Source organism: Oreochromis niloticus, linkage group LG17 (genome assembly GCF_001858045.2).
Source record: "Oreochromis niloticus isolate F11D_XX linkage group LG17, O_niloticus_UMD_NMBU, whole genome shotgun sequence".
Classification (NCBI taxonomy): Eukaryota; Metazoa; Chordata; class Actinopteri; order Cichliformes; family Cichlidae; genus Oreochromis; species Oreochromis niloticus.
The window spans coordinates 27,467,317-27,489,264 of record NC_031981.2 but is presented as its reverse complement, the minus strand read 5'-3'; the positions used below and the strand labels follow the sequence as shown (position 1 = coordinate 27,489,264).

Below are 21,948 nucleotides of genomic sequence, written 5' to 3'. Positions count from 1 at the left end.
CAGGTGAGTACAGTGGCTATGTGCAGGTGTACATAGATGGATCGAAAGATCCGGATAGTGAAGCAACTGGTTTGGTGTTGGTAGTTCTGGAATTAAATATCAAGTTTGGGAAAAGAACATAAAACTTAATGAGTGTTTATGCAGTAGAGAAGTATGCCATATTGATGGACTTAGAATAGGTGGAAGACAGCAGAGTTCCAAAAGTAATAATATGCACTGATTCATTGTCAGCGGTGTTAAGCATAGAAAATGGGAATACAAGTAATCATCAGAATATTCTGTATGAAGTTATATTTGCTCACCATACAGTGTGTAAACAGGGCAAACGTGTAGTAATAATGTGGACACCAGCTCATATAGGCATTATGGGTAATGAAAGAGCAGATAGAATGGCTAAGAAAGTTATTAAAAGAGTAGACATAGAGGTACAGATACCATTATCTAAATCTGAAGGGAAGTGTATAGTTTGGAGTGAAAGTAACAAGTTATGGAAAATGGCGGAAAATGAATCTAGAGGGAGACAATTGTATAGGTTACAAAATACAGTAGAAGTTAAAAGAAATAAAGGAATGAATAGGCGGGAGGAGATTGTTATGTGTAGAATAAGAACAGGGCATTGATACCTGAATGGCACTCCTTTTAGGATGGGGAAACATTTAACGGGGCTATGTAATTGGTGTGGTGTTATGGAAACAATTGAGCATGTATTTATTAACTGCAGGAGGTATGGTAACTGTAGGAGAATGATGAGGGTAGAAATGGGGAGTACGGGGGAACTCCGGTTTGAAAAGGTGGTTGAATGGCTGTCATGAAAAGCAAGGAGTGGTTCTTCGGTTTCTGAGAAGTACGGGATCATTTAAGAGGATTTAAAGAGCTAGATGCAGTCTAAGTAACACCAGAGGGTGGCAGTAATGCAACTTCTATGGATGCAAGCTGCCGTTAAAATGGAAGAAGAAGAAGAAGAAGAAGGTGCACCTGGTGAAGTGAGTGTGCTGAAAGGTGAGGCTTTACAACATTCTCCAAAGCTGCAAGAACTTGTGCTTTTATACAAGTACCATTTATAAAAAATAGAAAAATTATTTTTATCAGTTGTATAATTAGCAAAACATCACAACACAAAAAACTCCATTTACTTTATTTCAGAAATATTTTTATTTGAATTGCAACATCATCTTCCTTTGCTGCTTCTGTCTACTGAGGAGATGAGAATCTGCCAAAGAACAGGATGGACTTGGTCTTATTGTGTCTGATGAAGAAGAGGAAGGGGTGATCTGCTCTGAAGTGTGTGTCTGGTATATAACAACAAGCGTTGATCGCAGCACCTGTGGCTGCTGCGGCCTCCGTGCCCTCCTCGTTCACCTCCACAAAGGCCTTGTGGGCCACCGTAGACAGGAAGAGCCCCTCTTCACCGTTCATGCCAGACAGGTCAGCCCTTTCTGCACAGAACACGTCCTTCATACCCAGTTTAGCCAGAGGTTCATTCAGAACGTAGTTTTCCTCCAGCTTGAATTTTGGCAGATAAACGCGAATTTTTAAATGGGTCCTCATGTTTTTCCTGTCGGTCGATTCATTCAGCCTCTCCTGTGTTAGCTCCTTCTCCAGCTGGAACACAGTTAATATATTTTGTCATATTTCTTTTGTTCAGATTTAAATTAATTTTATACATGAAATCAGGAGCTGACTGTTTAATTCTTAAATGATCCAGTTTAATAAAGTAAACTAAAGTGAAGCAGAAGAGTTTTTGTGGCTTTTCTTTACAGGAACTTGTTTCTAGGCTGTGTACCTTCAGCAGAGGGTCTGAGCCATCTGAGGACTCCTTAGGCAGCAGAATGAACATGCTGAGCTCCTCACCCACATAGGGCAGCTCCAGGATCTGCAAATCATGGTCAGCAATGTAGTTGTAGGGAAGCTTCTTCCTCTGGTACATCATCTGGACTGGTACGGTCTCATTCTGACACACAGGAAATCCAGGCGATCGGATCATGTTACTATAAAGCTTCTGCTTACCTTTACCTTTTAAACTGTTTCCTGTATTAAGACTTTTTGTCCAAATTTTGTAACCTTCAGTTAAATTTCTACCCATTTGATTTTAAAGGGCATCTCTTTGGTGTTTGCCTCATCAAATGGGTTCATCCAGTTGCCCTTGAAGTAGACAGCATTGACCAGAGCCAGTCTGGTATTTGCATTGACTGTTCCTGGCTTCAGAAGGTCTTTTATCTTATCTGACAGGAAATACAGGAATAGAACAATATTTCATTATAATCCACAGAGGATGCTAAAATAATTCCCTACTGTTCAGGATGTAAAAGATGCACAGTCTCACTTGCTGTCTGCTGCTTGACCCAGCTGTTGATCTCTGCTCTGCACGCCTCTGGAGCTCCGACGAAGTCCACAGCCTTCAGGTCTGCCTGGTAGTACTTCTGTGTGGCTTCAAGGAAGTCCTGCAGAAAGCAGACATGTGTTTATTAATCTAGTAGTTGTAATGAAGAGAATAATTGATGTGGACACTCACTGGGAGGAAGTGGGCAGTGTTTTCTCCATAAAGACGGTTGGCTAGTTTCAGGATGTAGGATGCAGATGGTGAGTTGATGTCAGCGTTCAGTTTCTGGAAGTCTGCATGGACGCCTTCACCTGAGCTGAATGAGAGGGCCTGTGTGGCATTGAAGACAAAGACTGAAAGGATGTGACACTGAGCCTGAGCGACCGTGATGTAACAATTTATGGTCCAAAGGCAGAAACTGGACAACTTTATTCTTTCAGCATCAGGTTTAATAATGACCATTAACTTACTCTGTTTCTGGGTTTTATGGACTTTCATGCCATTTATATAACACATTCTAGCTTCATATGTTAGACACAAATTGCTGACGTCCTGCTGGGAACATCTTGGGGTTCAGTGTTATGGCTACATAGAAAATTAAGATTTTCAAACACATTTAACGAAACCCCAAAAGTTGAATTTTGTTCAGTTTGTCTGTAAACAGCACTCTTCTATCAAAAAGGTTCAGATTTTATTAAAAAGATAAATACAAAAAGTAAAAAAGAAATTATTTTATTCTGTATGGAAAAACACAGAAAGCCTCATGTGACAAGACGTTTTGTGGAAACGGGTCAGAGTGACTGTTTTTAAAATGCAACGAGGGCTTGAAGTTGCACAGTCATGCTAGCTGATCAAATGATGGCGTGGTGCAGGTAACAAGTGACAGTGAGCTGACCTGAGCCATCTGAGCTGCAGTGTCTCCTTTAGCTCCCAGGTAGACCATGGCCAGGGCTGAGCTGATGCTCAGAGGAGAGACAAAGATGTTCCGGGCAGGGTTTGTCTGGCTCAGAGTGCGGAACAGCTCCAAGGCAAAGACTGTGTTTGAGCTGCTGACGGCGGACATGGCTGATGGTGTTTTCCTGTAAAGTGCAAACAACCGTTTAAACTGCTACAGCATTACATACAGGAAACACAACAAGAGACTTTATATTAAAGCATCGAGAAAAGTGACTTTTTTTAGGAGAGCGCATACAGACAGAAACCGCCGCCGAGCTTTCCCACCCACTGAAGCTAAGACACCGGACACGGTGCAGTCCGTTTAAACTTGTTAGCAGCGACTCTCTGCTCACTTATATGAGAGTACAAGCTACTTTATTCGCACACACGTAAAACGAGGACTACCTGATTTACACAGTGAGACATGAGTCAAACTGCAGCCCTTTGTTGGGCGTAAATAAGGTTGGTGGAATGAAGGAGGGCGGTCTTACGGAAGAGGATTTGGGCCACTGGGGGAAAAAAGTGAGCACGTCTTGTTTTTCATAATTTTTCAGTCATGACTTACACTTACAGTCATTTAAATACATGCTCAGAGGTCCACAACAAAAAATAAAAAGTGACTGAATGCTACTACAGACATTATAACAGAGACAACGACACTTTATAGATTCATAAGGGAGAATTCCACAAGCTGGTTCTCATTCTGGAGCTTGCTGTGGTCTACTCTTGGTGTTGTGTGATGCCTCTCTCACCCAGATGTTCTTCTTCTTGCTTGAAGCTGGGAAACCTACTCCTGACTCCTTAAAAATGTTCAACTTGAATTATTAAAAGATGAAAATGTCACAATAAAAATGACTAGAATAATCTAAAAACTGTAAAACAGCCAGAGATTCCCCCTTCCATGAAAGAACAGCAGCACACACAGCTGTATACAGTGTAGGAGTGAAGGAGTTTGTAGAGTGTCAGCAGATGGCGATAGAGAGCTTGTGAGAGGGCCCGGCCTGACTTCTGTAGAAGTGGAACTCTATGCAACCATAGGTAATGCTGATTGCTGTCCATTATAAAGAATGCAGGTTTAAGAAACTTGGACTGCACTGGGTTCTCTTTTCAGATCTTTCTTTCCATGTCCATATATTATCATCTCTGTGTTTCAGCAAAAGTCTCTTTTGGTTTTTAACAGCTCCAAGGTAAAAGCTGTGTTTGAGCTACATACAGGGCTGGACTGGGACAAAAAATCGGCCCGGGCATTTTGACTAGAGACTGGCCCACCAGGTATTACAGGAAACACCATAAAGCCTTTGGATGAAAACAAACGCTGTTGTCACAGTGATATACACTGTCCTGTTGGTATATATGTATCAATGTAATAAACTACACCATCCTCCCTATTCTGGTATTCTAAACAGTACTTAGCCGAAACCCAAAGACTGCTTGGTCGAGTTAACCTCCTGAACTATCTACAACACATGGTGGAAACCTGAAATTAAGATAGAGAAGACTAGAGGTGAGACATTATCATTACTGAATATTAAAAAATAATAAATGACAGATTTAGATATATTTTCATAAACTATTCATTTACCACATCAATAAACAGCATGGCAGGGCAAAATATTTTTTCCAACATGGCAACCTTTAAAAAGTGAAAGGAGACAGAAAGACAGGTGAGAAAGAATAAAACTTAATTGACTTTTTGATGGCATTCTACACAGTACTGGTACAGTATCTAGAAAATGTGGGAAAATACTGGCATCATATACAGTACTTACTTCTGAAGAAATTAAGATGGGACCCTGAAAAAAATTACTATGTACAATAATGATTTCTATACATTTTACATCAGATGAAAACGTTTGTTGTAAGATTCAGATAATTATTTATTAAAAGCAAGACATTTTATATGAGAGTAAGAAAGAAAAGTATATCTTTGTGTCCACTAGAGATGGCACGATACCACTTTTTTATGTCCGATACCGATACCGATATCATAAATTTGGATATCTGCCGATACCGATATGAATCCGATATAGTGTGTTTTTATCAATAAAAAGTTTTTTAAATATCTTGCTGCATTTTGTATAAGTTCATACTCAAGTTTAAACAAACAGCAACACTAAAGCTATTCTGTTATACCTGTATGTAAAAAAAATACACTGCACCCAAAATATTTCATAGTTCACCAACACTGATCAATCTAATAAACTTAAACCTGCTCCATTCTCCCTATTCTGGTATTTTAAAGAGTACTTAGCAGAAATATTAAGCAACCTAACTAATAGGGTTGCAAACTCCCAGCAAAAAAAAAAAAAAAAAAAAAAAAAGGGAACCACCCTCCACCTCATGATGCTTCGATGTAATTAACTTTAATTTGATGCAGGGTGAAATAAAATGCACAGAAATAAATTATTTTTCAAGAATAATTAAACAGATTCAACATCTTTCTTCAACAGAATTGCAGACTGCACAGATGGTACCTTCCCCAAGGAAAAAGTAGTATAGCTTACTAGGGTATATTAGACTTAACAGTTACTATATACAGTAATGGACTTCTATACATTTTACATCAGATTAAAACTTTGGGTGTAAGATTCAGATAATTATTTATTAAAAGCGAGACATTTTAAATGATAATAAGAAAGAAAAGTATGTCTTTGTGCCCCCTTTTCCCTGTTTATGCCCTGTCGGCCCCCCTGGCTAAACTTTGCTAGATCCGCCCCTGCACAGTTACCAGCCATCAGCTATGTAGAAAAGGATCCTGGTGTAGAAAGTAATATTAAATAAATTCTAATGACAGCTTATCAAGGTTAAACGTGCTGCTGTTGTTTATCCGCAGGTTTCCTCTTTCTGGTGCAAAGTGGGCCAAAAACAAAGAAGAGAGACGGACTCGCGACAGAAAAGCCGATCAGCTGATCATTAAGCAGTTTCACGACTGAAGCGCAGCAGGGAGAGAGGGAGGGAGAGAGAGGCAGTCGCTCCATATATCGTTGTTAAGCTTAACATGGGAACGCTTATAAACATTCAGAGATGAACTTACAGACTTGCTTTACTTTTCTCTGGGATAACTTCCTCGGAGATGAAATGCTGGTTTGGTAGCGAGGCTCCAAATACACACAGCCGCTCTATCAGGTGACGCATATGCTACTGCTATGAGCCGAGTTACGCCATGTCGCAAGTTTTGTGAGGTGTTTTTTTTATATTTAATGGATCGGATTACATTTTTTATTTCTGGACGATATCCGATCCAGTAATTTAGGTCAGTATCAGACCGATACCTGATATCGGATCGGTCCATCACTAGTGTCCACCTTTCCCTGTTAATGCCCTACCTGGCCCCCCTGGCAAAACTTTGCTAGACCCGCCCCTGCACAGTTACCAGCAGTCAGCTACTTAGAAAAGGATCCTGGTGTTATTTGTCTCTCAGAAACAGTTCATAACTTCCCTTCAACTCATTCATGTCACCTAAAAGGTAAACCTGTTTCTCCATCACCTGTTCAGCTCTGATGATTCAGTAAGGACATCTCCTGGTTTCATCTGCATGTTTCCCTCTCACCAGATAACCAAACCGATATCATGACCAGCAGCTTTTACAGCTGTGGCTCCAGCAAACATCAGCTGATACTAGAAATTAATATTAAATAAATTCTAACAACAGCTGATCAAGCTTAAAGGTGCTGCTGTTGTTTAACCTCCGCTGCTTTCTTCTTTCTGGCGCAAAGTGGGCGATAAACAAACAAGAGAGAAAAGCTGATCAGCTGATCATTGATCAGTTTCATGATTGAAATAACAACAGGGGAGAGAGGGGGAGAGAATGAGAGAAGAAGAGGCAGCTGCAGCATAAAGACACAGAATAAATCCAGCTTTGTGTCTTTTTCATTCTAGCTGAAGTACGGGACAAATCGCGTTCCTTTTCAGCTCAACACGAATATTTTCTCTGAATACAAGATGATTCCGTTTTTTACGGTTGGAAACTAATTAACCTTAATAAACCTTAATAAAATAAAGTTCAACATCAGTAACATCATAGCTGGGCAGGTGCAGAAATACAGCTGAGCTGTATATAAACTCTGTCATGCTAGCTAGTACGCAGTTGTGGAGGTAAGCATCAACGACACAGAGCTCTCAGTTCTCACTCCTTCTTTATTCATCTCTCACATCAACTGCTCATATCGCGCCACAAAACAGAGGAACACACTTCCTCAACACTGGGTGTGAGTGGAGCCCTCTAGTGGTCCACCACACATGCCCCCCCGAACACCCAGCAGAACTAGTCCAGGACCCGGGGCTTAAGCAAACGGCCGGAACGGCTGAACCGGGGGGTGGGGAACTGACAGAGGGCAACCCAGCCCGGAAGCGAGGCTGGCACTGGCGGTCAGAAAAAGCTGCAGACGACTCGGACTCCGTTGATTGTGGGCCGCTCCTGGGGGAAAAAACAGAATCCATCAGCCCGGTGGCAGGTGGGCGGCCGCGGCGAGGGGCCTGGGCCGGGACCACCTGATCCTCATGCATAACATGTGCAGGCTTAAGTCTGTCAACAGAGACAACCTCCTGCCGACCGCCAAAGTCCAAAATGAAATGTTTATTGCCTGGTTTAAGAACCCTGTATGGCCCGTCATATGGGGGACGCAGCGGAGTCCTATGGGCATCGTGCCTGACGAAAACAAAACGAGCAGAGTCCAACGAACTCGGAACAAAAGTGTCAGGCAGGCAGTGGTGCACAGGACCAGGAACAGGAAATGAGTCTCATGGGGGGCGAAAAGGCAACAAAGAGGTATCAAAACATGGGGGAGGGCTCTCAGGCAAGAATTCCCCGGGGACCCGGAGGGGCTGGCCGAGGACCAGTTCAGCCGGGGAAACCCAGAGGTCTTCTTTAACCATGCTACGCAATCCTAGCAAAACCCACGGAAGACGGTCGACCCAGTCGCCACCTGTCAAGGAAGCCCGGAGCGCAGCCTTAAGAGACCGGTGAAACCGTTCGCACATCCCGTTAGCTTGCGGGTGGTATGCTGTGGTGCCGTGGACCTTGACCCCAGGCCGTCAGCCATGGCAGACCAAAGCTCAGAAACAAACTGGGGGCCCCTGTCTGAGGTAATGTCAGCAGGGGACCGAAACGTGAAACCCATGTCGACAAAAATGCTCTGGCCACCGTCGCCGCTGTTGTGGACGCCAGGGGTACCGCCTCCGGCCACCTGGTCGTGTGGTCCACCACAGTCAAAAGGTGCATGAAACCCTGTGACTGCGGCAAGGGACCAACCAGGTCCACGTGAACGTGATCGAAACGCCTACCGGGGATACGGAAAGGTTCGAGGGGTGCCTGTGTGTGCCGGTGGATTTTCGAGCGTTGGCATGGGATACAAACCGCCGCCCATTCTTTCACCGTCTTGCGAAGGCCCGGCCAAATGAACCTGGCGCTGTGTCCTCCAGCACGAGGCCCGTTTTCGTTGACTGAAGGGCCAGGATGTCCGGGTCAGCACGTTGCTCGGCGGCCATGGCAGCGTAGTCGATGCCGACATACACCGGAGAAACCAACACACGTGACAGACAGTCAGCGACATGATTGGACTTACCAGCCACGTGCTGAATGTCTGTGGTAAACTCTGAAATGGCCGCCAACTGGCGCTGCTGGCGTGCGCTCCATGGGTCAGAGACCTTGGACATCGCAAACGTCAAAGGTTTGTGGTCAACGCACGCAGTAAAGTTGCGACCCTCGAGGAAAAAACGAAAATGTCGTGTGGCGAGGTGCAGGGCCAGCAACTCCCTGTCAAAAACACTGTACTTGCGTTCGGCATCCCGGAGCGTACGACTGAAAAAGGCGAGCGGTTGCCAGAGACCTGAAACCCGCTGTTCCAACACCCCACCCACTGCCACGTCGGACGCGTCGGTGGTCAACGCAATCTCCGCCAACGGAAGCGGGTGTGCCAGCAGGCCGGCGTCAGCCAGCGCAGACTTGGCTGTGGAAAACGCATGGACGCGTTCCGGCAGCCAGTCAACCGGATCTTTGGCTGTTTTACCTTTTAAGGCAGCATAGAGTGGCTGTAGCAGGTGGGCAGCTCTGGGGAGAAAGCGGTTGTAAAATTTATCATCCCCAAGAACTCCTGCAACGCTTTAACCGACGTGGGGCGCGGAAAAGCTGAAACGGCCTGGACTCTGTTGGGCAACGGAACCACACCTTCAGCGGAAATGCGGTGCCCGAGGAAATCCAGAACAGGCAACCCAAACTGGCACTTGGAAGGGTTGATGATCAGGCCGTGCGCTGCCAAACGCTGGAAAACCTGGCGCAGATGGGACTCGTGCTGGCTCGCTGAGCAGCTGGCCACCAATATATCGTCCAGATAAACAAAAACGAACGGCAGCCCACGCAAGACTGAGTCCATCAGCCGCTGAAAGGTCTGGGCGGCACCTTTCAGGCCAAACGGCATGCGCAAAAACTCGAACAAGCCGAAGGGGGTAATGACAGCGGTCTTAGGAACGTCTTCGGCGCGCACGGGAACTTGGTGATACCCCCGCACCAAGTCAATTTTAGAAAAAATCGACGTTCCGGCGAGATTGGCAGAAAAATCCTGAATGTGGGGGATGGGGTAACGGTCATTCTCCGTGGCATTATTTAAACGGCGGAAATCTCCGCATGGCCGCCACCGACCGTCCGATTTGGGCACCATGTGAAGCGGAGAGGCCCATGCACTGTTTGAACGCTGTACAATGCCAAGGCGCTCCATGGCTGCAAACTCTTCCCGAGCGACGGACAGTGTCGCGGGGTCGAGGCGGCGCATGCGCACGAACACCGGGGGCCCGGCCGTGGGAATATAATGCTCAACCCCATGCTTCGTTACCGTGCCAGAGAAATCAGGGACAGACAGCGATGGAAACTCTGAAAGCAAACGCTGAAAAGCATCCCCAGAGGTCACTACATTAGCCCGAATCAGGGGTTCGGCGGCCTGAGTAAAACAGGGTAGCGAAGAAAACGAGAAAGCATCAATTAAACATCTGTTAGCAACATCGACAAGCAGTCCATGAGCGCACAGAAAATCAGCACCTAAAATAGGTACAGAGCTAGCGGCAACAACAAAGTCCCACTGGAAATCCCGGCCATGAAAACAAACAGTCACCAACCTTTCCCCAAACGTTTTGATGGGAGAGCCATTAGCTGCCAGGAGCTGCGGCCCACAGTTCGCTGCTAGTCCGTCAGCAGCGGTAGGGGGAAGTAGGCTCTTCTGGGAGCCGGAGTCCACGAAAAAACGTCTCCCGGAGCGCGAGTCCTCTATGAAGAGCAGCCTTTCTGTATTGCCAGTGGTCGCGGCTGCTACAGTGCCCTGGCGGGTCCGTTTCCCTGGGCCGTGAAAGTGTAAGGCGGCAGGCAGCGACGCGCTCTGTCGCCAAAACGCTGATGGTAGAAACAGATGTTCTTTCCGCGGTGCCGGCGTGTAGCAATCCCTGCCGTCAGCAAGGGGGCGGATGCTCCGGGGGAGGCAGGTGGAGGCGTGGAAGGCGCCGCCGGCGAGTCCGTAGCCAGGGTGTGAATGTTGAAAGTGCGGCTAGCCAGGAGAATGCGATCCGCTTCTTCAGCCAGGGAGCGATAATCCTTCGCAGGCAGAAGTGGGGAGTTTGCGAGGACAGCTCTCACGGCGGCCGGTAGCTGGCAGAGGAAGAGGTGGGCGAAGAGGAATCCCCGTCATCCGGCCCGAGCAACGATAGCATGTTCTCCATGAGCTCGAGCGCGGTACCGCCACCCAAGCCTGACAGGTTGAGGAGCTTTTCGGCTCGTTCAGCGTCGGAGAGGGCATAGCGCCGAAGAAGCAGCTCTTTAAGGGCGGCGCATTTCCCTTGGGCGGGTGGGTCCCGGAGGAGCGTCATCGCGCGACGGGTGGCCAGCGGGTCGAGCGAGGCTACCACATGGTGATACTTCGTGCCGTCAGCCAAGATGCCGCGAAGGGCGAACTGAGCCTCCACGTGTACGAACCATGACGGGGGGTCATGGAGCCAAAAGTCCGGCAGTTTCAGTGCCACAGGGAACGTAGCTGCAACAGGAGGCGGAGGACCGGCGGCCGCTGATGCCTCCATAGCGGAGTCTGCGTTATCTGCGGCCCGTTGCATGCTCGAGTCAGGGGTCACCAATGTGGAGGTAAGCATCAACGACACAGAGCTCTCAGTTCTCACTCCTTCTTTATTCATCTCTCACATCAACTGCTCATATAGCGCCACAAAACAGAGGAACACACTTCCTCAACACTGGGTGTGAGTGGAGCCCTCTAGTGGTCCACCACACAGTACGAGTTATTGTAACTGACTGTAAAAAGTCAGCACAACGAAAATAAACTCCACATAAACTTGGTTTATATCTGACCCAGATAGACTGCAGGTCATAAGTTCTCACCTGAAGTTCAGTTCCCCTGACACTCGGACCGACACCGCCTCGGGTCTCTCCTCCTCCTGCCTCACCTTTCTGTCATCCACCTGCCAGCGTGTTGCATCTGCTGGCCTTCACCACTTGCTAATGTTACTCAAGCTGTGAAGGCTCCGCAATAGCCACCACCAAACAATTGAGTTATTTTTACACATCTCCCAGCATCTGGCCAATCCACCACCTTTCAGTGTTTATACCGTTACGAAACAAAAAAAAGAAAAAAAAAAAACCCATCGGCCCATAAAAATGAAAAATCACCATCGGCCCACTGGGCAAATGCCTGGTATGCCCGATGGCCAGTCCAGCTATGATGGTGGGGCACGCAGTTGCTGAGCTCCGGTGTGACTTGCCAAGATAGGCCTAAGAGTCCGCCTGTTGCTGGATACTTAAGACAAAAAGAAGGGCGCAACAGTAAATAAATAACTAACTATGCGCCTTGGGGACTTTTGCGCTCGTGGGAATTAAAATCACATAAACCATGGGTTAAAAGAAAGAAAGAAAGAAAGAAAGAAAGAAAGAAAGAAAGGCGTCGCTGCTGGGACTATCTGGATGGTCGGGCTTTTATATATATTTGTGGCAAATTGGCTCGTTAAAAACCAGCAGCCTCTTGGATCACTATTCCCAAAATTCAGATATTTAAATAAAATGATGAATCGGCTAGTGATAAGAAGCCCCATAGATCCGTTAAGGCCTGGTTAAAACTCTTATGAACAGTCATGAATTTTCCCGTACAGAACAAATCCCAATGTGCGCCGTTTTTTTTTAAACAAAATGACTAGTGAAACATCGTTAAAAACAGAAACACAATTTGTAACACTTTTTCAGGCTAGATGTAAATACAAAAAGCCAGTGCGTGATTTCAGGCTTTCAGGGTTGTTGTGGCAAAGGTGAAAACAAAACACTTCGGCTCATTCACGCAAGACAAAGAATTGCTTTAAGAACACGTGTGCCTGCATAACTGAATGCAGAGACATCCCCACAACCCATAAAAAGTAGTTAATTAAAACATAATTAATTGATTAAATTAATTAACACATAGTGTTAGTGAAGAAAAATTCAGTGCGTTATCGGAAGCCCGCAGCAGCCTAGGGCTAACTGCTGCATAACCAAGGGAGGATTCAGGGTCACCTGATCCAGCCTTAACAATATGCTTTGTCAAACAGTAAAGTTTTAAACATAAACGCAAAAGTAGAAAGGGTGTCTGTCTCCTGAATCCAAGTTAGAAGCTGGATTCACAGAGGAGGAGCCTGGAAGCGGGAGGCCCTGCGTCCAATTCTACTTCTAAATATCCTAGGAACCACAAGTAAGCCTGCAGTCTGGAAGTGAAGTGCTCTACTGTGAGGTCTTGAGATAAGATTGCCACTACCAGCCTCAGAAACCAATAAACCTTATATGTCACTGCAACATTATCCCATTAGTCTTTAGCCCTGGAGATACTTTGCTATAAGATTCAGAATACAAAGCGCAAAGACTGTTTTATATGTGATGGAAGGTTTGAAGCCAGATCTAAAAGCCCAGAGGGAGCTGGCTTGTTGGCAGCTTGTTATTAAGAGTTAGTTGGCTATGGTCGTAATTCCGTCAGGTCCTGGGTTAAAAAAAGAAGTGCAATATGTCCATAAGTGAGGGTTTATAATCTAATAATAAACAAAAAGAGTCAGAACTCTGGCTGCTGATCTAGAACAATAGAATATGCACACTAAAGAGCCATCCTTAACAACTCTGATCAGCCACTTCATCAAACAAAAAACATCAGTACTGGAAGACTCCTCTCTCTCTAAAATCATTCACACCCACAGCCATCAGGCATTTTACTTTTCATGAAACTAGCAGATGAGCTATGTCAGACATTACATTTCCGTTTGGGATAAATAAAGTTCTTATGACCTTTATGACCTTTTCTTCTTCTTTTTTTTAGAGAATAAATGATATGTTTTTCGAAGACTTGTCAAGGATGAATTCCCAGCTACGAGGGAGCAATGGCACAAGGGAAGACCCACCCAAAGCTGAGACTAAGCAAAACTGGAGAGATGTCTGTTAGAAAGAAGCATCACACAGCACCAGCATCAAATGGCTAATGGCTTTAATAGCTGAACAAAACTAATCTATATCACATATCGAGACTTCAACAAGGAGTTTGAGGCATAAAAAGCTAAAAACACCAGGACCTGACATGGTCCACACCTTTTAGCTAAAGCGCCACTCCATGATGGACACTCAGCAAAAACTGGGCTTTTAGGGACAAAAAAGGGTGACCAGAAAGTCATAAGGTTCATGATTTTCAGCAGAAATGCTGTGAGCAACAAAAATATGAAAAAGGTTATGTGTTCTGGTCTAGGGGACAACACAGACAATTCTGTTCATTTTACAAGTAGTTTTAATCCCGTACTGATCTTTAGTGTATTCTATAGTGTCCTTGTAGTAAAAAAAGTAAAAAAAAGAGCCAGACTGATTAAAAGCCTTAATTTCTACATTCATTTCTATAGCCATTGTTTGCAATATTAACCCCCCCAACAAAAACCCAACTTAATTAAGAATGAATTAATGTAAAATAATCAAACTTTATTCACAAATAAAGCAAAATACAATTCCTTAATTAACTCAACATCACAAAATAAAGGCTTCATTTCTATTGTTTTTAAGATATTTTATTTTAATTTGAACCATCCTTTTCCTCTACTGAGGAGATGAGAATCTGCCAAAGAACAGGATGGACTTGGTCTTATTGTGTCTGATGAAGAAGAGGAAGGGGTGATCTGCTCTGAAGTGTTCCTCCCTCAACATGCAGAATGCTACCATGCCAGCTGTGGCTGCAGCGGCCTCCGTGCCCTCCTCGTTCACCTCCACAAAGGCCTTGTGGGCCACCGTAGACAGGAAGAGCCCCCCTTCACCGTTCATGCCAGAGAGGTCAGCGCTTCCTGCACAGAACACGTTCTTCATACCCAGTTTAGCCAGAGGTTCATTTAGCTCGTAGTCTTCCTCCAGCTTGAACTTTGGCAGGTGAAGGACAACTTCTGAATCAACGTCCATGTTTTTCCTGTCGGTCCATTCATTCAGCCTCTCCTGTGTTAGCTCATTCTCCAGCTGGAACACAGTTAATACATTTTATGGCATCTTTGTTGTTTAATTTTAATATTGTATGCATCACCTGAGAGCTACTTGGTAAACTCTATAGTCATTAAACTTTGATAATAAAGCAAAATGCTGACTTTTCTTTACAGGTATTTATTACTAAGTTCTTTACCTTCAGCAGAGGGTCTGAGCCATCTGAGGACTCTGCAGGTAGAAGAACAAACATGCTGAGCTCCTCATTCACGTAGGGCAACTCTAGAATCTGCAGACCATGGTCATGAATGTAGTTGTAGGGCAGCTTCTTCATCTGGTACATCATCTGGACTGGTACGGTCTCATTCTGACACACAGGAAATCCATCTTACTTGAGTTAAATTGCTTTCTCTGTTTAAACTGTATGTCTCCATACTTGGAACAGAATTACATTTAATGTTTACCTGTTTGACTTTAAATGGCATCTCTTTGGTGTTTGCCTCATCAAATGGGTTCCTCCAGTTGCCCTTGAAGTAGACAGCATTAACTAGGGCCAGTCTGGTATTTGAGCGTACTGTTCCTGGCTTCAGAAGGTCTTTTATCTTATCTGACAGGAAATACAGAAACAACAATATTTCATTATAATCCACAGAGGATGCTAAAATGATTCCCTGCTGTTCAGGCTGTGGAAGATGCACAGTCTCACTTTCTGTCTGCTGCTCGACCCAGCTGTTGATCTCTGCTCTGCACGCCTCTGGAGCTCCGATGAAGTCCACAGTCTTCAGGTCTGCCTGGTAGTACTTCTGTGTGGCTTCAAGGAAGTCCTGCAGAGAGCAGACATCTGTTTATTAATCCAGTCTTTGTAATGAAGAACTTTATGAAGAGAATCATTGATGTGGACACTCACTGGGAGGAAGTGGGCAGTGTTTTCTCCATAAAGACGGTTGGCTAGTTTCAGGATGTAGGATGCAGACGGTGAGTTGATGTCAGCGTTCAGTTTCTGGAAGTCTGCATGGACGCCTTCACCTGAGCTGAATGAGAGGGCCTGTGTGATATTGAAGACAAATACTGAAAGGATGTGACACTGAGCCTGAGCGACCCTAATGTAACAATTTATGGTCCAAAGGCAGAAACTGGACAACTTTATTCTTTCAGTATCATGTTTAATAATAACCCTTACTGTGAATCTCTTATATGCTGTTAATATATTTAATATTTACTTTTCATGTCTATAAGTGGCTAGTATGATGTGTTATGCTAGAGTTTATTATTCATGTGCTTGACCACTGTCCCAGTTTCCAAAAATTCTTATTGCAGCTAAATTTTTGTGGTTTAGCTGCAGGGGAGGGGTGGAGCAGTGGGTTCAGGGTGTAGTGTCAGGAGAGGCTGACTCACGCACCTGACCTCCATCATCAAATCATGTCTCTCCTTTTAAGGATGTTGTTGGGACCGGAGTAGGAAGCCATGTGGAGTGCTGAATGGAGAAGGCATCTGAAAAGCTGCGCGAACAAAGTGGGTCAAAAAACCCAAAACCCCATCTCAATAAAACACCTATAAACGTCCAACACCTTTGCGGGGGCAGGCCCGGGAAGTGGGCTAGCTTGCAGCTATGCAGCAGGAGAAGGCTTTAGTGTTTCACCGCCAGTTGGAACAGCTGCAGGACCAGTCTGAGTGCTGGATGAATGTAGTCGAGCATCAGGTTGCTCGGGCTGGCTATTTGCTGACACATCTGCCGCTCCCAGCTGTGTCCCTCTACCACACGGGGAAGGGAGATGGCCCCCATGCCTTCCTGGAGGTCTTTTGGGCCACAGCGGAAGCGTCCCATTGACTGGAGGAGTTCTTCACCACCATGGCCCACTGCCATGGAGCAGCGGCTGCGAGAGGCACTAACCCGCTTCCCTCTGCTTCTTCTCCACAGGTCCTGGTGGCTACACACCTTCCCCTTGATCTGACAGGGGCATACAGCGTACCAGTAAGGTGTCAAGGGGGTATACACCAGGCCTTGGTGGACACGGGCTGCACGCAGACCCTGGTTCACCAAACACTGATTCGAACTAGGGAATTGTTGGAGTGGGTGGAGGTTAGCTGTGTGCATGGGGACATACATGAACATCCCATAGTGCAGCTGCAAATTAAATACGAGGGCAGAACACACAGAGTAAAGGCTGGAGCCACAGCTGATACATCCCTTAATTCTGGGGACAGATTGGCCGGGGTATAATAACCTGTAGCGTGTGTGCTGCGCTAAGTGGTGATGCGGGGTCGTGTGGCGCTGCCGGCTTGAGTTATTCACTCCTGGAAGAGTTTCTACTGGAGCAGTCTTGGCAGGACACCCTACACTCAGCCTTCAACCAAGTGATAAAAATTAATGTTCACATGGTGCACCTTGAAAAAACATTTTATTTAACCAAAATAAAAACAGAAACAAGACTTTTGAAAGAAGAATGAGAAAAGTGGGATACAGAAAGATGAGGGAACCCTAAAATTGGTCACAGTAGCTCAGCGTGGGGAAAAGAATCTCAACTCATAATAATTTCTATTGTGAGTTTTAGATTTTCTAAAAATCGGGCTGTGATCAGCTGATCTGGGCTCCTGTTGCTCTGAGGTTTACTGCTCGTTGTGGATTTACACAACTACATTCAACAACATGTCAGCAGAAGTTGTCCTGGCTGACTTCCATCCTCTACACTGGCAGTACACTGTTTATGTTGTCTTTATACTAGACAGTAAAAAACTGGAATGAAGATGGAGTTCAGTTAGAAAAACGTAAGCATCATCAGCTGAACTTCAAATTGATCTCTGCTATACTCTGCACCACTGTCACTGTGCACTAGTCAAACACAATGCTGTACTGCAATCTAACCTGTTTATCCTGCACTAAACTGCAGAGCATTGTAATGTAGCCTTTAAATAACACAGTTCATCTATCTCAGTTTGATCAGCAGCATGTTTCACAATATCATCAAAACAAAACAAAAGCTCTCTTTCTTTTCTCCCTCTGTGAAATTCAGCAGCTGGACCTTTAGCTGCAACACACTGTGAGACAAACTGCACACAAACAGTTTGTGTGTTTGCTGATATTTATTGAGCTGATAGAAACCTTGCCTTTAAGATTACCTGCCACTCAAAAAACATCACTCCCTCGATGCTTGCTCCTTTCCAGTATTGCTAGCTAGATGGCGAAGTACCGCAACCACAACTTATGCAGATCTGCTCTCATTCCACAGTTGTGGCCAAATAAATAAATAAATAAAAACATAGATAAACAAAAAACACTGACCCATTTTAACCACTGAGTATGGCACATACTTTTGACGCTTCTATCTATTTTTATGCGACATCCCTTGGTGATTGACGTACCCGAATATGTACGTCAATCTTCCAAAATGTGTATCCATGTACTCCATTCTATTCGGGGAGTACTTCAATGCAGGAAGAGTCTCCAAAAATAACCCATGATTTGTTTGTGCTGTTGTTACAGACATTAGTCTCATTTGGAAGTTAATCATCTCCTTTGCAATTTTTTTAAATTGAGGTTTCTAATCCAAATTGTGAAACTGATACTAATATCATTCATTCATTAGCCTGCTGCCTATCACACTGGAGATTAAACTATATTAGATGAAACTCTCCCAGTATAAAAGTCATTATTCTAAATAAAGGACAAGCAAGGATTTATAACTATGGATTAAAGCTGTCAAAACCAAACTGTTTTTTTAAACTGAAATTAATGTTCACCTGCCAGTTTTTCTTTTACAGTGTTCTGTTTTTTAAGCAAACAATAGATATCTTGTTGAGAGGCGTTTATTGAGGTCAAAGTCCAGAAGCTGTTTCAGTGCCTCTCCCAGGACACACCTTTCAGTTTATGGTTAGGCGGGTATTTGGGCCAATACTGATAGACTAAGTGCAGAAGTCACAAGATATTTTTATTAAAAACTCTCATAATGTATCACTACTTTATTTAGGACTACTAAAAGTTGTGCAAAAATGCAGTGCAGGTAACAAGTGACAGTGTGCTGACCTGAGCCATCTGAGCTGCAGTGTCTCCTTTAGCTCCCAGGTAGACCATGGCCAGGGCTGAACTGATGCTCAGAGGAGAGACAAAGATGTTCCCGGCAGGGTTTGCCTGGCTCAGAGTGCGGAACAGCTCCAAGGCAAAGGCCGTGTTTGAGCTGCTGACGGCGGACATGGCTGACGACGTACGGTTTTCCTGTAAAGTGCAACAATACTAAAAATAAATAATGCACTATACGCATTTTGTCATGTAACACAATGCGCAATGCATATGAACCTTTACATTTTAAACACACTAAACCGTCCCTACAGAAACAGAGCAAATTCAAGAAGCAGCTAAATGTAAAACACGGGATAAAAATATAAGGCAAGTTACCGGGATTTAAACCGTCACACGTCAACTTTAGCAGGCGTAAACACACATCTCAAATACAAATACAGCTTGTCGCTCGATGTGCGTTGCTGTTATGAAAGCAGGAGTTATTTTTTACATTACCGGATGTTCCTGCGACTGAAGCACGAGTTGCTCGCACAAAAACAGGGAATGTAAAAGTGAAAGCAAAACGTAAAGGAAGGCAAAATTCCCCCAAAATACCCTAGAAACGGTGTGGGGATCCGCAGACTGACCACTGCTCATTTATACAGAGCGCACAGTGTGGTGTGACAGGACAGGCTTCAGTGTGGGTGGGTGGAACGCGTGAATGGGCGATAAGTCACTGACGGTGACAAAACACGGTATTATACTGAGGAAGAAACAAAAATGCAGCTGGACAGAGCTGTGGACGTGTTTGTACAACCTGTAGAACACCACACTGTGCTGTCGGTGCCACACAAAACTCCCATCCAAGTTTTTCACGTGTGTTTATTTAATTTATGTTTTTTTTATGCTGTTCAAAGATTGCATGGTGATCTTACCAAGACAAAACCCCACCCACCTACCTGAGTGGCAACTAGCGTAACACTTGCTGACAAAGCAGAGTTCACATTTTTTTTAAAATGTAAATCTGTGTAATATCTCTTCAAACTATAGTCTAAATCAGGGGTGTCAAAAATAAGGGTCGGGGGCCAGAATCGGGCGAACAAACACTCCAATCAGGCCCACTGGACTAAGTTTCTGGGGGGTTTTTTCTATTATAGAAATTACTGCGTGATTATTGCAACTATAGGTAAAAGACGAAAAAACTCATTAATAACAGTTATATAATTACAGGGCAGTCTGGACAATGAGCTACCAGAACTTTTTCTGCAGTTTTACACATTTATTTCTTACAATTTAAAACCAACGAATCATGCGGATTTCTTTCATTTAGTGCTGCAGCATTTCTCTGTCAAGTACAAAACAACATACAGATTTAATTGCACCTTTTTCTTATCTTAGGATATCGCCAGGATTAAATGTGGAAATAAACTTCTGTACAGTCACAGAAAGGACACTTTTACTGGTCTGGTCCACTAAGATCAAAGTGGGCTGTATATGGCCAACGATGCAAAAAGAGTCTGACCCCCCTGGTTTAGTCTTATATACACTGCCAGGTAGATTTTCAGCTTGGTGGAGAATGCAATGTTCTTTCACAATATTTTAGTATCAGAATTATCCTTGAACATCTTTGTCTGCAGCATAGAAACACTGGGAATCAGACAGGATGCAATAACCAGTCTGAAGAGAGGTTAGCAGCCACCAGGTGTGCAGATGGAGCCTGTGCTCTGCGTACTCTTACCATGTGGATCAGATTTTGTGACACACTTGTGGCCCTGTTGCCTCTGCTATCAAGCTGGTTTAATATTTACATTTCATGTTCATAAGTCTCTATTACGTATGTTACGCTACCTCCGTCTAAGGGCGAGAGGCAGGGTACACCCTGTTAGACGACCAGTCGCACTCACATTCACTCCCCTATTCTACCTATGGGCAGTTTACTGTTTCCAATTAACCTGTCCCCACCAAGTGCATGTCTTTGGACTCTGGGAGGAAGCCGGAGTAACTGGGGAGAACCCAAGCAAACACGGGGAGAACATGCAAACTCCACACAGAAAGAACCTGGCCTGATGGTGGAATTGAACTCAGCACTTCGTCCTGTGAGGCCACAGTGCTAACCACCATGCCACCGTGCTGCCCCTCTTTTGTCCCAATTAAAAAAAAATATTCATGCTTAATGCAGCTTAATTTCAACAGGCTAATATGGGAAGAATGTGAGTAAGACCCATGGCTCTTACCACTATCCAGGATATTTCACAATATCTTTTCCTTATCTTTTTTCACTTATACACTTGCATCATTCAGGCTAAGCAATCACGAGATGGTGGTCATAAAGTCAGGCTTACCCATTCCAGTTATGAGCACATTCATGTGAGAGGGAAGGTGTTACCAATCACAAATATGGACTGGGTGAACTAGCAGCACGAGAGAGTATTTTACAAAATAAGGGCAAACTATAATGCTACAGCCAAAACAAGTCATCTACTAATCTAGAGGTTGATGGTCCAATCCCTGGCTGCTCCAGTCTGTGTACCAAAGTATCCTTGGGAAAGATAGCGAACCTTGAGTTACTCTTGATGTGTTAATCGGTGTGTAAATGTGTGGGAATGTAAGATAGAAAGCACATTCAAATGAAATACAGATATAAATTTGTAGCTTAAACCAGTAAGTGTGGGTACTTGTAAATTATATTCAATGACAACAAGCAAAAGGTTAAGTTTCCCTGTTTTACTGTTATATCATCATCAAGACATGTAGAATGATAAAATAGCTTTAAATTGCTTGTGGCCAGAAGAAGAAGGAGAAAACATCTAAATATATTTCTTAATTATGCTCATTTCATCGAGAATGAAAAAGAGTTTAGACAAGCTCCACGAACTTTAAACCTTTATCCTGTTCACACCCTGATGTCAGAGGGGCTTTCTGGGAATGGTGACAATATTTCCCAGAGAAGTGACGAATCAGTAGTACTTTTGTGGGATTGCCATTATCTTTATCGTAGGTAGAAAAAAATAAAGACATGTTAAAGAAAATGTTCATGGTACAGCTAGCTGCGGATTAAGTAGACCTTTAAATTAGTATTTTAATTGGTATGAATCCAGAATGTGTGTGGTTGGTGTGCTGGAAAGTGAATCATGTTTTAACGTGTTTTAACTTTGAGTTTGCACATTTTGGTAGTGTGGTCATTCTGTATTGTGCTGTGAATACACAGGAAGAATAACTCCTATTCCCAGCAGCTTTCCACATCGAATGCATGACTGT

General features: G+C 44.3%; 2 protein-coding genes across 4 annotated transcripts; both read right to left on the bottom strand.

Moving 5' to 3' along the window:
• Nucleotides 1-1,128: 1,128 nt before the first annotated feature.
• LOC100701226 (leukocyte elastase inhibitor) lies at nucleotides 1,129-4,185 on the bottom strand. Of its 3 annotated transcripts, none has more exons than XM_019346579.2 (7): nucleotides 4,009-4,185; nucleotides 3,216-3,399; nucleotides 2,513-2,650; nucleotides 2,324-2,441; nucleotides 2,080-2,222; nucleotides 1,784-1,951; nucleotides 1,129-1,602 (listed from the first exon to the last, which is right to left on the bottom strand). In XM_019346579.2, the coding sequence occupies exons 2-7, from the start codon at nucleotides 3,381-3,383 to the stop codon at nucleotides 1,192-1,194; spliced, it is 1,146 nt and encodes a 381-aa protein (XP_019202124.1). In that variant the 5' UTR covers nucleotides 3,384-3,399; nucleotides 4,009-4,185; the 3' UTR covers nucleotides 1,129-1,191. The 3 variants fall into 3 exon arrangements, with proteins under 3 accessions (XP_019202124.1, XP_005462107.2, XP_019202123.1); XM_005462050.3 differs by lacking the exon at nucleotides 4,009-4,185 and adding an exon at nucleotides 3,662-3,771; XM_019346578.2 differs by lacking the exon at nucleotides 4,009-4,185 and adding an exon at nucleotides 3,513-3,652.
• Nucleotides 4,186-14,192: 10,007 nt separating this feature from the next.
• Nucleotides 14,193-19,391, bottom strand: LOC112841673 (leukocyte elastase inhibitor). Its single transcript, XM_025899472.1, has 7 exons — nucleotides 19,207-19,391; nucleotides 18,718-18,906; nucleotides 15,604-15,741; nucleotides 15,403-15,520; nucleotides 15,161-15,303; nucleotides 14,896-15,063; nucleotides 14,193-14,735 (listed from the first exon to the last, which is right to left on the bottom strand). Exons 1-7 carry the CDS (start codon nucleotides 19,345-19,347, stop codon nucleotides 14,328-14,330), a joined length of 1,305 nt encoding a protein of 434 aa, XP_025755257.1. The 5' UTR covers nucleotides 19,348-19,391; the 3' UTR covers nucleotides 14,193-14,327.
• Nucleotides 19,392-21,948: the final 2,557 nt, after the last annotated feature.